This window comes from Sitodiplosis mosellana, unplaced genomic scaffold (assembly GCF_009176505.1).
Source record: "Sitodiplosis mosellana isolate CC-2019 unplaced genomic scaffold, AAFC_SMos_1.0 Smas_scaffold_3, whole genome shotgun sequence".
Classification (NCBI taxonomy): Eukaryota; Metazoa; Arthropoda; class Insecta; order Diptera; family Cecidomyiidae; genus Sitodiplosis; species Sitodiplosis mosellana.
This window is the reverse complement of record NW_022595246.1, coordinates 1,309,436-1,323,273: the sequence shown is the minus strand read 5'-3', so window position 1 is coordinate 1,323,273 and position 13,838 is coordinate 1,309,436. Positions and strand designations below refer to the sequence as shown.

Sequence of the window (13,838 nt, the reverse complement as noted above, 5' to 3'; positions counted from 1 at the left end):
AGCGAGACACACATAGAGAGAGGGAGAGAACAGTGCAATGAAATCGAGGAAAACCCAAAGTGTTTAAAACCGACAATAACTAAACACAATATCCCCAAATGTCAAATGGAATTACAAACAAATCGTTAGCAGCAAATCAAACAAGCGAACGCACAACGAAAGTTCACTCAAATGTCATTGCATGTATATTTACACGGTATTCGGTTGACAAGGATACCGGCTCTTGCGCAATTTCTCATCTCAATTTCTCACAGCGGAATGGGGGAAATGGCAGATAGCGATTTGCTTGCGGTGATTATTACGAATTGGTTGGTCTTTGCGACCTGTGCTATTTCGATCGGATTCACCTCATTTTCGATCGCAATGTGCCTTGGTCGTTATGCGTCCGCTTTTTCTTTAAGCAGAAAATCTCATTTAAACGTTATTGCTGTTCTCTCTTTCGACCCTGATTCAAACTATTTTGATGAGGTTCAAACTGTGTGATCATGATTTGGTAGCAAAAGCGAGAAAAAATAACGAGATTCGGGAGCCACTCAAAGTCTCGACCATTCGATTGCATTAAAACCATGTGGAAAAATAGAATCTGTTCTTTCTTTCTGTACATTTCAATTGAGTGTGGAGCGAAAATGTGATTGTAGCAATAGCCGCCCATTATTTGGCGCCAAAAATATCATTTACAACGACGCTATTCATTTTACTACACAAAAGTGGCGTGTGCACGATGATGTGCTCGTCTGGCAAACTGACTTTATAACACCACAAAGAAGAGAAGAAGAGGAAAAAACAACTTCAATTGAGAGCTGCATTTTGTGTGAGATGTCTAACGGATTTTTCCCGCTGAAATTTATAAATACGCTCCATAAATCTATCAAAATACGCCGCAAATGTGATCAAATCATGTGAATTTATTTCGGATAATCTTCTTTGAATTCGCGACAGCTGGACCGTCGTTCGTTTGTGTATTTTCATTTCCAAATACAATGGAAATTCATTTTGCTTCGGGATCACATCAAAAGTTTTTCCGGTGATTTATGGCACAAAGATGTTTTTCGACTTCAGGGGCTACTTTATTCACAAATAAATGAACAAACGCTTGAGGAGATGATAAAAAAAATGGCGCAATGAAATAAAGCGTAAGTGAAATTCATGTATGTGAATCGTCTCAATTTCTCATTTCAAGAACACAGATAGAAAGAAAAAACCGTTTGAACAGAACCCGTAAAATTAGAGCATTTCGAATTTCGTTCGCTCGTATTTGCCTCGTTATAAATACAATTTATAATCTAAAATGCATTGTTGAGTAAACAACTGACAACGAGTGAGAGAGAGAGAGAGAGAGAGAGAGCGACAAAGGAACCAAAGCAAGGCTGCCTTTTAAATTTGATACACTCAACGGCTATGACAAAGGAGTCGTAAAATTCACTAAATTAGATCTTCACTTTTCAACGCAAACAAGAAATATTTGTGAGTGCGTTCTTTCTGTTCTGTTTTGAATTTTAAATGCATTTTATAAGAGTGAATAAATATCGCCATTATTTATGTAGTTTATTGCGTTTGAAAAAATGCCTTTGCGATCACGCATTGATCTAAAAAATGCGGTTATCTTTGTTTTTACATTTTTTTTTCGGTCGTTCATTCGTTGTTATTGCTTTGAAGTGAAGTGCTGTTTGAAATATTCCAATCATTTCTAGAGTTAGAACTATTTAAAACATTTGCGGCATTCAAATCATCATTGCATCACAGTATATTTACATAAAAGTGTCGGAACTTGTCAACTGAACACATTCGTGACTCCATTTATCACAAATCTCAAGGCTAGATCAATCGATAATACTGATGATTCGATCTAATGAGACTTTTCTTTGGGGCCAATTAAATTCGATATTTTACGTTGCTGATAATATTCGTTGTGTTTTCTTTCCGTTCAATATCTTCATTTTCTAAAGAAAAATAAATGATTCAAAACTTTTATGAATGGGAAGTCCAAATTGATAAGACTATTCTACACATATTTTATACATACTCAGCCCGAACTCCGTACCAAGTTGGTACTACGAACGCATGATTACGCCGTACTCAGTATCAAAATGTTGCTAAAATGAAGCGATACAATTGGCTGATAAAATTCTAGCTTTGCTCTCTCTCCCTCCATAGCTGATTCAATCGTGTTTGCATAATTTTTTTCAAAAACAAGAGAGAAAAAACCGTTTTGTGATATTTTCGTATTACTTCCCGTTGTGAATATTTTTATCATTCATATCCTCTTGTATAAGACTTATATATTCGGACGAATATTTTTTTTCTCTTTCGTTTCATTTTCCCCTGGCATAAAAATAAACATTCACTTGATAACCGCTTGAAATAAACTGTAACTCGCAATATTTTATCGAGAATTATTTATGAAATGGTTCCCGTACTTTAAATATTTCAGATAAGCTAAGGAATTTCATTATAAAACCAACATGTTTATGTGTCGAAATGGTTTTGTTGTGGTAGAGAGTGAGAACGTTCCATTTCCTATATTCAAATACTTCACATGAATGTAATATATTAAAATTACAGCTTAATATTATTCCGTTAAAATTGTATCGATAAAATAATATATATAATGATGACAATTTTGTTATTCACACCAGTCAGGTCAAACATGGGCGTAAAAAGGTGTTGAAACACAGCCACAAAGACATATAGTAAGGTGTCAGATTCATGGTTCATCGCTGAGAATACCACGAAAATCAGATTCGGCTGTTAAATAATAAATGTCCAAATTTCGAAGGATATCAAAAAATCTATGCCAAACCTTCGTCTATATTTGTACTTTGATCATGGTGGAGTTGTGTTCATTTTCCTTTTGCAGCTATTTTTAGACTACATTTTGAAAATTGTAATAGATGAGTTGCATGCGACTTTTGTCATGTGTCCTTCCAGTTTGTACGAAAGAAGAAAACAAAAAAATATAGGTGCCGTTGTGTAAAGTGTGCGCTTGTGTGTGTGTGTGTGTGTGTGTGTGAACAAAAGTACACATGTACAGTCACCAAGCGATTATCACTCTTCCGCTATTGTGGTATTTACGATAGAGCGCAAAGCCGCACAGTTTCGGGTGTGTTATTAGCTTTTGTATTGCTCTCTCTCTCTCTCTCTCTCTCGTTCTCTCTCGACTTTATTTTTATACCCTTCAATGTAATTGCAGCGTTATGCTTTTGTTGCATGTTGTGTTTAATTTTAGGCATTCCCACCATATGTGGCTATAAATTTTAGCCAGCACAAAATTCAAGTTCATAGTCGCAAATTAAAAATACATTCAGCAGAGAAAGAGTTCGAGTTGATGAAAAACAGTTCAAGCCTTGTAAGTATAAAAATATACCATTCTTAGGATCGAGACCTCCTTCAAATAAGGTCATTCGTGTGATTGAAATGTTCCATAAGACATGTAAGCCAATTAGCTCGAATTTCGTCCGAATGATTTATGAGAAAACCGAAAAATTAATTTTCTAAATATAAAGGCAGCGCGCGCACACGCCCAAATTTCATGTTGGCAATTTGAAAGAAACCCCATCGATGGGATCACACTTGGCGAATAATTTTCGCGATGAGAATCAGACGTTGCACGCATTCCGTGCATTTAATAAGAGAGGCGAAGCTTTTTTTTGGGGGTAAACAATGACTTGGGAGCATTTTATTGTCGGCTTTTTTGTCAGGTGCACGAAAGAGAAGAGAATATATAATCACAAAGCATTTCAACTCAATGCATAATATTTTCCACGTAGAGTAGCGTCATCAACGTAATAGGATTTATCGATCATTAGTGTCTCAAAAGAACAGCACGAACAATTCATGCAGTGAGTCGGGGTTGTTTCCCTTTTGTCCACTCGCTGTACTCGTTATTCGAGATGAATCCCGACAAAACACCTTGTTTGTGTAACTTTGACCTATGATACAATGGCCCCGAATAGAACAAAATACACAAAAATACAAATGACGCACAATGATTCAAGAAAATAATAGGTTATGAAAGCGATTGAATATAATAAGCAACCGAATGAATTGAAAAATGGAATAAAGAACATTATTATTTGTAGCACTTTGGTTTATTGGGTCTGTTTCAGTTTTTGCAGTATTTCTTATCAACAAAAAATCCAAATATAAAAGAAAGGTAAAGTCGTTCATTCCATTTATGGTTTCACCTGTGTGTATGTGTGTGTTTCTGGCCGGACTTTGTTTTGATTCTATTTTTAACATTGACATATCACGCAATTATTCGATTTCTATGTTGCTCCCTCTCTCTCTTTCTCTCTCTCTCTCTCTGTATCGATGATATCATCATTTTCGACCGCGTCCAGCGAGACAAAGTCGGCTTCAATGAGACAGACAGACATGGCGTTCTTTACAAGATTTCATTTGAGTTAAGTCATTGTGGTATTGAAGTGGAATCGATCGATTATGATGCGAGCGTGCAGTGCCATCAAATTGTCATTTTTCTTCTTCTTTTTTCCCCATCTTTCTTTAAATTATTTATAGACTTCAATATTTCACAATTCCAGCGACGACAAATGACAACACATATTGCGCAGTTTCATTTGAACAGCAGCAAGTTTCCAAGAATCATATTATTCAGTGATTCTAACCTATTCGTTGGTATTCGCATTTCCGAGGAATACTTCCGTTCTTTGATTCATGTTTTTTTATGAAAAATGTCACATTTTCTAAATTTATGCGATGAAAGCACGACTTCGAAGGGAAATCACATCTCTAAAACACCGCCACGGTGTCGATGATAAAAATGAAACGGAATCTCACTCGCGGTTAAATTATTATCACCGTTCAAAAATTGAAGCCTAATCGTCATTTGATGTGCTTCGTGTTATGGAACGATAAATTATCACAATTTCAGCGATTCGTCATGAAATTTGGATTTTTTTTAAAATTATTACGTGCTAATTGATGAATTTCAGCATTGTCTCACGGAACCCTTCTCCCCAACAAAAAAGTCAAAGCCATTGTTCCAAACGTAAATGCGAATGAACACAAATCGAACGATACAATTTTTGGCATTGACGTATCAAATATCCGCAGCGATCATCATCATCTTTCTCATCTTCTTTCTTGTGAAATGGAATAAACGAAAATCCTTTAAAAATATCAAAAGTCAGAATATCAACATTTTCATGGTAATTCGAATTGAATGCGTTGGATGATATGATGACGTTTGGGTACACAAACACCGACCACCAACAACAACAACAAACATAGACCGAGCCAAAATTGATTCGATAATCCCACAAGACAGATACAGACGCACAATCAATCATTTGAAGATGGGCTTCGTTATTTTATTGGTGTATTATTCCAATAAACAAACATGAACAAACACAACATTTCTACATGTTAGATGATGAAGATGCTTGCAATCATTTGCTTGGAATCAGTGAGTTGCTAGGTAGCCGCATATTTTCACACTATAACAACGGAATAATTTGTCGCCTTGTGTTTACATCGTTGTTCTTGCATGCGATGTATATAATTTAGTGAGAAAAACAGATGATGAGACGTGAAAAATGGGAGCATGAAAGAGAGTGAAAGGAAAAAGAGATGTGTGTAAGGAAAGAGAGAGAAAAAATATGGCCGAACCGAGCCGTTACCACAAGAGATGATTGCCAAAATGTATTATTAGCGAGCAATTTACCTTTCACCGAAATCAGATCCAATTGAAATTAAAACTCTCGGTTGACGGGGACAACCGATGAAAAGGCTTACACACAGCGGAAGAGTGCAGAGCAGAAAGGAAAAATTGCGGGCAAACAACCAAATCCCATCAAGAGAAAGAAAAATCCGTCAGAGAGGCAGAAATGTATGTATAAATGCGGCTGCGAAGGGAAACACAAGCACACACACACATACACACATCAAAGGAAATTTTAATCAAAGAATTCGACGAATCGAATATTTTTCGAAATGAGGCCCGTTATAACTTTTGTCATTGTTGAACAAAGCCAACAGAGTGTGAGCGAGAAAGAGAGATAAAGAGAAATGGGGGTTCACATCAAATAACGAACATTACATGCAACATGAAATTTTGAGAAAATAAAATCAACGACGCCGAAAACTATTTGTAAATCATGTCGTTAGCATTATTTAATGCGTAAAGGCCGCCGATTCGGAGTGAAAATAGGTGTACATGCCGCAAAAATGTGACGACTTCAATTTTATGTGAAATAAGCAATAATGTAGCATGCGACAGATTACACTTGTTTCTGACGATGTGATTGACAAATGGCCGAAAATGTGTACGAGTCCAAAAGACAAAATCCGAGTAATGTACGGCGACAGCGCCGACTATGTGAATAATTTCTAATGTTTCATATTCGGAATGCCAAACATCATTACTTTTTAAGTGATTTAAACTGAAGAAACTGAAGGCTACTGCATTCAATTTAATCGTTAGTTCGTCGTTTAAAGCGATTCTGTTTCTGTTTTCATCGGATAATTTTCGATCGAATTTCCCGAATGGAATTATGCAAACAAAAGCGCAATTCCAATTTCAATCGATCTTGAACGCATATGTTCAGTTTGCTTCCACAGACGGCTGTCCAAATTAGAAATGGATGAATTGGGATCGGTCTAAATTATGTTCGGGAAAAACCCATTTTCATTTCTAAGAATCGATACTATTCCGTGCCTGTATAACAATACAAAATTGTTTCAGTCATCAAACCATCATTCAGGCTTTCAATATTTTACATGTAAATCGTCATTTACAACAACATCACGCGCCATACACAGACGGACCCGAGCCGAATAAGAAAATCGAAGAAGAAGTTGAAGTCGAAGTGAAAACCTTCGCTCGGAACATGTAAACATATATTACGTGTAAATTCGAGGCGCTTGATTTTTTGTGGAGTTTGCATAACAAAAAAAGCGAACGCTTGAACGTCGCTACCATAACCCATCACAATCATGGATTCAATCATTCCGTCGTCGTTGTAGTCATTGTCGTTCATTTTTTTCTCTCTCTCTTTCGCTCCATTTTTCATCATCGTCGACATTGCCCGAGTCACGCAACAGTCACGACTCCCTTGCTCAAACCGCATCGCACAACGACCCACAACCACCCAATAAACACGATCAACGATTTGTGGATATTTTTAGAACAGCATAACACTCTTTTATTTACTCGCATCGTGTAGAGATGAAGCAACAACAACCACCACCACCACTTCCACCAGCAAGAGTATATGGTGAGTGTTTGAGCACACTAGCACACGTTACCATTCTTCTTCTGCTGCTTCGTGTTCCATGCCCATGTACATTCTCATTTTCCGTTTGCGGTGTGTCGTGCTGCCTACGTTCGTCTCACAACACTCCTCACCACCCACCGACCGACCGACCGACCGATTCGTATCACTTTCGGAACGGAGAGTAGCAGCGCACCGTGGCCGATGGAGCGCGAGCAAACAAACGAGGGTAGCTGTATAATTATGTGATGTTTTATGTATTTCGTAAATAGATTTGACGGGCGCGTATATAACATATGGAATGTGAACGAGTATATAATTCTCAAGGTCTTTGCCTTTGTCTATATATCAAATATCAGTGAGTTAATATGTATACACACAAATCGTTGGGGCATATAAGGAATGGTTATGGTTTTTTATTATCCTTTGTCAATACGAGAGAGCGAAGAGTGAGCGTGTGCAAGAGAGCGAGAGATTGCGAAGCGGACGAAAGTGAACGGTGTGTATTTGTTCTCAAAATAAATAAAAAGCTTCAACTGATTTTCCATCCATAACAACAAAAACACGGCCATTGCTGCATGCCAATGAAATCTGGCTCGCTTATTTTATTGAAAGCTTCGCACTCGCCCTCGATGTACAATTGTACATATGTGCGAAATATTGACACGACATTCCAATTGCCTTCCTCTCGATATGTGGGACATATTCGAATTTCTTCAAGCTCACATTTAATCGCCAGTCGAAATTCGATTCGACACAGCAGTCGAACGCAAACTAAATATATTCCAAACACTACTGTCTTCTTGCAATGTAAAATCATATCGACCATTACTATTGGTCAATTTGAAACCAATGAAAATATTCACGCTGTGAAAATATCGATTTCGAAGCGATTGTGTCGATTTTTTTCTGCTCCTCATCAATATTAAACATTTGTTGATTGATTTAAACGGTCGATATACATACCGAACTACAAATTACAAAAACACAGACACACACACACATTCCGATTGAGAAGTCAATAATGACTTTTGAGTTGAAAAATAAATAAAGAGAGAAATAGTTTCACGCTACGTGTATTTGGAATTTTAGAGTATAGTAAATTGACAACCTTATCAATACTAATTTTGGATTCTCTAAACCAAACGTTTGAATTTTTCAAAACTTTCGATTGAAAAAATCATGTCAGCGGACAGTGGTTGAAGGGTAACAAAGAACAAAACTTTGCCTTCTATTATAAACCGTTTCTTTGGCTCACCATTCAAGTGTCAACATCCAAGTTTGAGATTTTCGATTGGACGGACGAATGAGTTGTAAGTATTCAATCACCAAATTTTGGTGGTGGTCGTCGTCATTTATTTAAAAATAGAGAACCACATTAAATTCAGCTTACTGTCATAAACACGTGCCGCATATCTCTCCACACAATCGAAAGTAAATAAAACAAAAAGATTGCTCTTCATGAAAAAAATCAGGCTCCCCCCGAAATTGAACATTCAATCTTGAGCATTTTTTGTCGTTGCTGATTATACTTTGCAACCTTCCACCTTAACCTCACAAGTGCGTCATACAACTTCAATCTGCTGTACAATAAAATCCACAGCTTTATTTCCATTTCGATATTCACTTCGAAGAATTGCAATTTTACGCTTGTCTCGACGGTTGTTCACAGCAACAACAACAGAAAAGCGTTGAAGTGGACAGAGAAAAAAGAAACATTGTAAATGTACCTAATGTTTATATCGAAAAATCATTGTGAAATTATGGCTAGAGCACACGTCATTTAAATACAATGATGCGGCGCTAGTTCTTACTCGTTTACGATTTAAAGCGATTCCACTTTGCGTTCAAACAGTTTTACGATGATATGATCGAATGACGTTTTTTTTTGTACACGGTGTTTAAAATTGTTTAACACCAAATATGTGGAAAATGATGTATTTTGCATAATTTTGGTTGCTTTCGATGCAATGCTCAATGGTTGGTTCAAGTAATCTTTAATCGCTTCGTGTAATAAATTCAGACAACACAATCAATTACACAAATTACACGTATGTAAATTCAGACCATTTATATGGGTATTTGCATTTTATCTACATCAAAAGCTTTCAACATAGCAATTCGCTAAAGTTGATTGTTGCTCGTGTTGAATTGAGTTTGAAATCAGCACTGTGTGTTCGGTTTAGAATCGAAAAAATGTTCGAATTTGATCTCACCAACGACATATATAACGTTAGGCAACTACTATGTTTATATCGAATAGTTTCTATTTCCAAGAGCGGTAAAAATAGACAAGGTGATTTCGAGTCGAAATATGTATAGTATAGAAGTAAGGAGCAAAAATAAGTCCAAAAATACGATGGTTTCGTGATTATAAATTCGGTGCTGTTTTTAGACCATAGAAACTGTCGACACACGGCGGTATGTGTGTTTAGTTTTGCACATGTGGTTGCACGCTCTCGCTCAAAATTCGGCATGTTCAAACTGGAAGGACGGTGAGAATAATAAAACAGCGAAGCGAAAAAAAGGATACGGAAATTTCAAAATAAAACGCTCGGTTGACCATGAAAACTACCTCAACCAGTCCTCAATTGAATCATTTTATTATTTTTTATACATTCTATCCAGATGCAAAACCGTCTCAGTAACTGTACACAATGTTGACGAAAATAAATCGATAAAATGATGACTTTCAAATCATGTAAAGAAAAATGCTTGTAAAACAATGCCCGAAAAAATTATCCTGATCGAATCCACGCACAAATCGATTTCGTCGACTCATGTCAAACCAAACGAAAAAAAAAAGCCGTCCAAATTCTCATTCATTTTTATGATTATTTCGTGCATTTACATGTTTATCCATTTCAGGCTTCGTGTAGACCGAGAACACAAAATTATACAACCGCTTAATCGAATTTATGCAAGTGGCGGGAATTGGGTGGTCATAAAGTGCCACAGAAGAATAAAAATATTGTAAAAGAAAGAAATTAATATTGATGGATATTTTATCCGTCCGGTTTTGTTACCCATTCGTATTATTTGTTTTTGCGAGACGCTCGTTTCCATTTATTTAACGTAATGAACGTGAAATGAGGGCGTGTAATTGGAAACTCGCATCAAATTGATTAGGAAAATTGAAAAGAAATAACTTTCGATAAGAATGGAATTGGAAATGGTTCGACGACAATGTATCATTTTCATTTGATGGTTTGGTTGAAATAATCAAAGAATCATCATTAAAGATTTACTTACCTTTGATGGGATTTCGCTTACTGGGGCTCGTCATTGTTTGCACTTTGATTTGTTTTCGTTCTTTTTTCTTCTTCTTTGCTATGCAATAATTATCCGGTTATTTTGATTTCGTTGCGTTGATTCATTGAATATGCTGGGGCATGGAAGAAATGTCGAAAAAATAAAAAGATTATTGTTTTTCATTTTTCTGATTTCATGCGACGCTATGTGAATGGAGAGTGTTTTTAATAAACTATTTAAAGTGGATTTTTTATTCAGTTTTTGTCAACACTTTAACATAAATTTAGAATCATTGAATTGTTGAAAAATTCAACAGATGAAAAAATAAAATGTGTGTTTAATTTGTCGAGTTAATATTGATATCATATCGGTTATATTGGAATTTGAAAAGAATTTTCGACGGAAATATCTTGTCAAATAGACCTCGTATATAACAAACAAACCTCGTTATCAGTAAGCCGCATATCACACACAAACACACACACACATGCATATTCATTTCATACCAAATCAATTAATCACGATTGGAAAAAAACCAAACAATCATCAAATTTATTACGAAAATTGTCAGTTGTTTTATGTCGAAAAAAATTCATTCATATTTTGATGTTTTCAAATGTCATAAATTATTTGGTTCATCCAAATCAGTGCTACTCTGTCAGTTTGTGTATGTATTGAAATTGTTCAAGCACACGTCAAACAAGACAATGTTGAGTGAATTTAGAAGCATAATTCGAATGGATACGTGATAACCATTTTGATGGGGTTACTCACCTTTTCGAGGCACTTAAATCGGATGATCAGCTAATTTGGTTCAGCATTGTTTTCAAATCAGTTCGAATAGAAAAGGAATTGTGAATAAATTCAGTCAAATGAAACACGTGAATATTGTTAAAAGCGCTCAACCATCGAGAGCGTCGAGATTTGATAGGCGTCGTTGCATCAACAAAAAAACATGCATGTATTTACTTTCTACTTTATTTACAAAAGCAACACAATCGATTTGATGTCGTTGATTTGTTTATCGGCTGTTGATGAAAACGGTATGGTTCTATTTATTCTAGCAGTGTCTCTCTGTGTGTGTTCCTATTGCACTAAAACCCCTAAACGGTGTATGAGTCTTGAAAATATCGTGGGGGAGAGCATTGAAAACGACCAAAACTGTCATTCCAGCACACGATTTGTTTGGTTTTGTTGTTGTTGTTCTATGAGTAATTTCGTGCGCGTCACATTAGTCAATTGTACAGTCACTTGATTCTAATAAGAAAATGGCAAACGTTTTGACCATCAAAATTAAAGGGAAACCACTTTTAAATCGTTTGATTGAGCGTGTAAACATCGGATCAGCAAACTAAATTATCATCATTGACAGATGACACATTTCGGTCACAAATTTGTTTGCCATTTTTATATATGTTTTCACTTTTAGCCACACACACACACACTCTTTATTTGAGCAGAAACAAAATCACAACAAACGCATTCACTATGGATTCCCGGAATGGCAAAAAATATTCAGGTGAATTGAACAAGTGATGGGCAACGAAACAAAACAAAACAAAGGAAAATCCACCCGAAACCAAACAATTTTTCTTTCTTACTATAATTCACTTCATTGAGCCGAGAGATTGAGAGAGAGAGCAAGGAGATGACAAACGAATGAACGAAAATATAATAATAAAGAATTTGTCGCTCTCAAAATACTTGTTTGCATTTTTTTTTACTTCTGTCGTATGGGAGCGCAACCAGAACCACTGAGCGAGCAAAACACACATCTCGCACACTAGTCTATAGTAGCTATTTCATGACGCTCCAACACAATCGCACACGTGCAAATACCACATAACACACACAAAACGCAGCCACTGAACTGAAAACCCAAAACGTTGCCTCACTCACTTTACGCTAGCCGTTTTTGTTGTTGTTGCTTATTCAACGACAGAATGCTCGCGCACGTGTATAAGTGTGCGAATGAAACGCTTACCTATGTGCTGGTATAGAATGAATCGCACAAGCGATATGAATGAGCAAAGACATTTCATTTTGACCGCCACTGAAACAACATAACCATTGACAAACACAGAATGACAGAGACACATAATTTGCTTGATTTGATGCTTTGCCAGCGAAAAATTGACGGTTTTTTTTCTTTATTTAATCGATAGATTTTCTAATTCATTGATTATATCCATGTGCTTAAAATTATCGGGTTCATGTGTGAATTTCTTTAGTAACTCCAATTTCGTTAAAATATTCTGCGAGTAGTACAATTGCAGTTGATTGACCAGACATTGAGCCTCTTGTGCATTGATTACATTTGAATCGAATTCTCCACGCATCAAAACCGTTCCCAATTTCTCACTGAACTCGGTGTAATGAACAACACTCAAACATTCCGGGGCATTCTCTTTGTGGACCTGGTTTCGAATGAAGGAAGTAAAATTTTATTAGCTCATGTTTTGATTCTCATTTCATTTTCTCACGTTATTCCGGAATGAAACCCAGAAAATATTACCTGATAGCACAATAAAGGAGTGAAATGAACGGTATTGCTAGCAAATTGAAGCAGAAAGAATTCAAAACCTTGACTTCGGGGCAATGGCAACAGGAAAATTGGATGTTCCTTTGAGCGTTGTTCCAGCAATTTGTATGTTTCGGTTGGAATCGTTGCCACTAGCACATCTTTCTCTTTGTGATACTGTAGCCAAATGTCTTTGATTTCATCGGCCGTCTTGTCCTGCAGCAAGTCAAGTTTCATGATATCGTTCAACTTTTTGAATGGAACTTCGTCGGCCGATTTTCCATCAAGTGGCTTCTTTGGGTTCAACAATTCCGAGTAGTTCCTGAAAAAAAAGGCAAAAAATCAAACTAAGGGTCTTCACGAACGAGTTATGAAAAATGGTTAATTTACCGTTCTTTCTCCATCTTCTTCGGCGGACTCTTTTTCCCAACGCTTTCCAAACGGTTCAGAAATTCATCGGGCGATGTTTGTTGAAGAGCTGCAATTTTCGACGCATACTTCTCATAGTATGGGTTCTTTTTTTTCATCTCTTCAATCGCTTCCTCAGCACGTAATTTAGCTGACATACTGATACCTCTATGAATAAAAACACTTTGAACTCGAATTGCACGAAGTGAATTGATGCTTTGCCGAATAGCAATGGCCATTGACTTAATAAATTAAACAATTAAATAGAAAAAAAGGTTGGAAAAGGTTAATTTTTTCACTGCGGCAAAGACATCAGTACGTATGGAAAATTACGATTAAATAATCGCACACAAACACGCGAAAGAGAGCTCGTCTTCGTAAATGTCAAAAGTGACACTTCTTAGGTTTTTACATTGACTAACTAC

At 36.3% G+C, this 13,838-nt stretch overlaps 1 protein-coding gene across 1 annotated transcript; it reads right to left on the bottom strand.

Moving 5' to 3' along the window:
- Positions 1-12,585: 12,585 nt before the first annotated feature.
- LOC129565758 (ATP synthase mitochondrial F1 complex assembly factor 1) lies at positions 12,586-13,785 on the bottom strand. Its single transcript, XM_055440972.1, has 3 exons — positions 13,396-13,785; positions 13,000-13,327; positions 12,586-12,901 (listed from the first exon to the last, which is right to left on the bottom strand). The coding sequence occupies exons 1-3, from the start codon at positions 13,650-13,652 to the stop codon at positions 12,635-12,637; spliced, it is 852 nt and encodes a 283-aa protein (XP_055296947.1). The 5' UTR covers positions 13,653-13,785; the 3' UTR covers positions 12,586-12,634.
- Between the last annotated feature and the right edge of the window lie 53 nt (positions 13,786-13,838).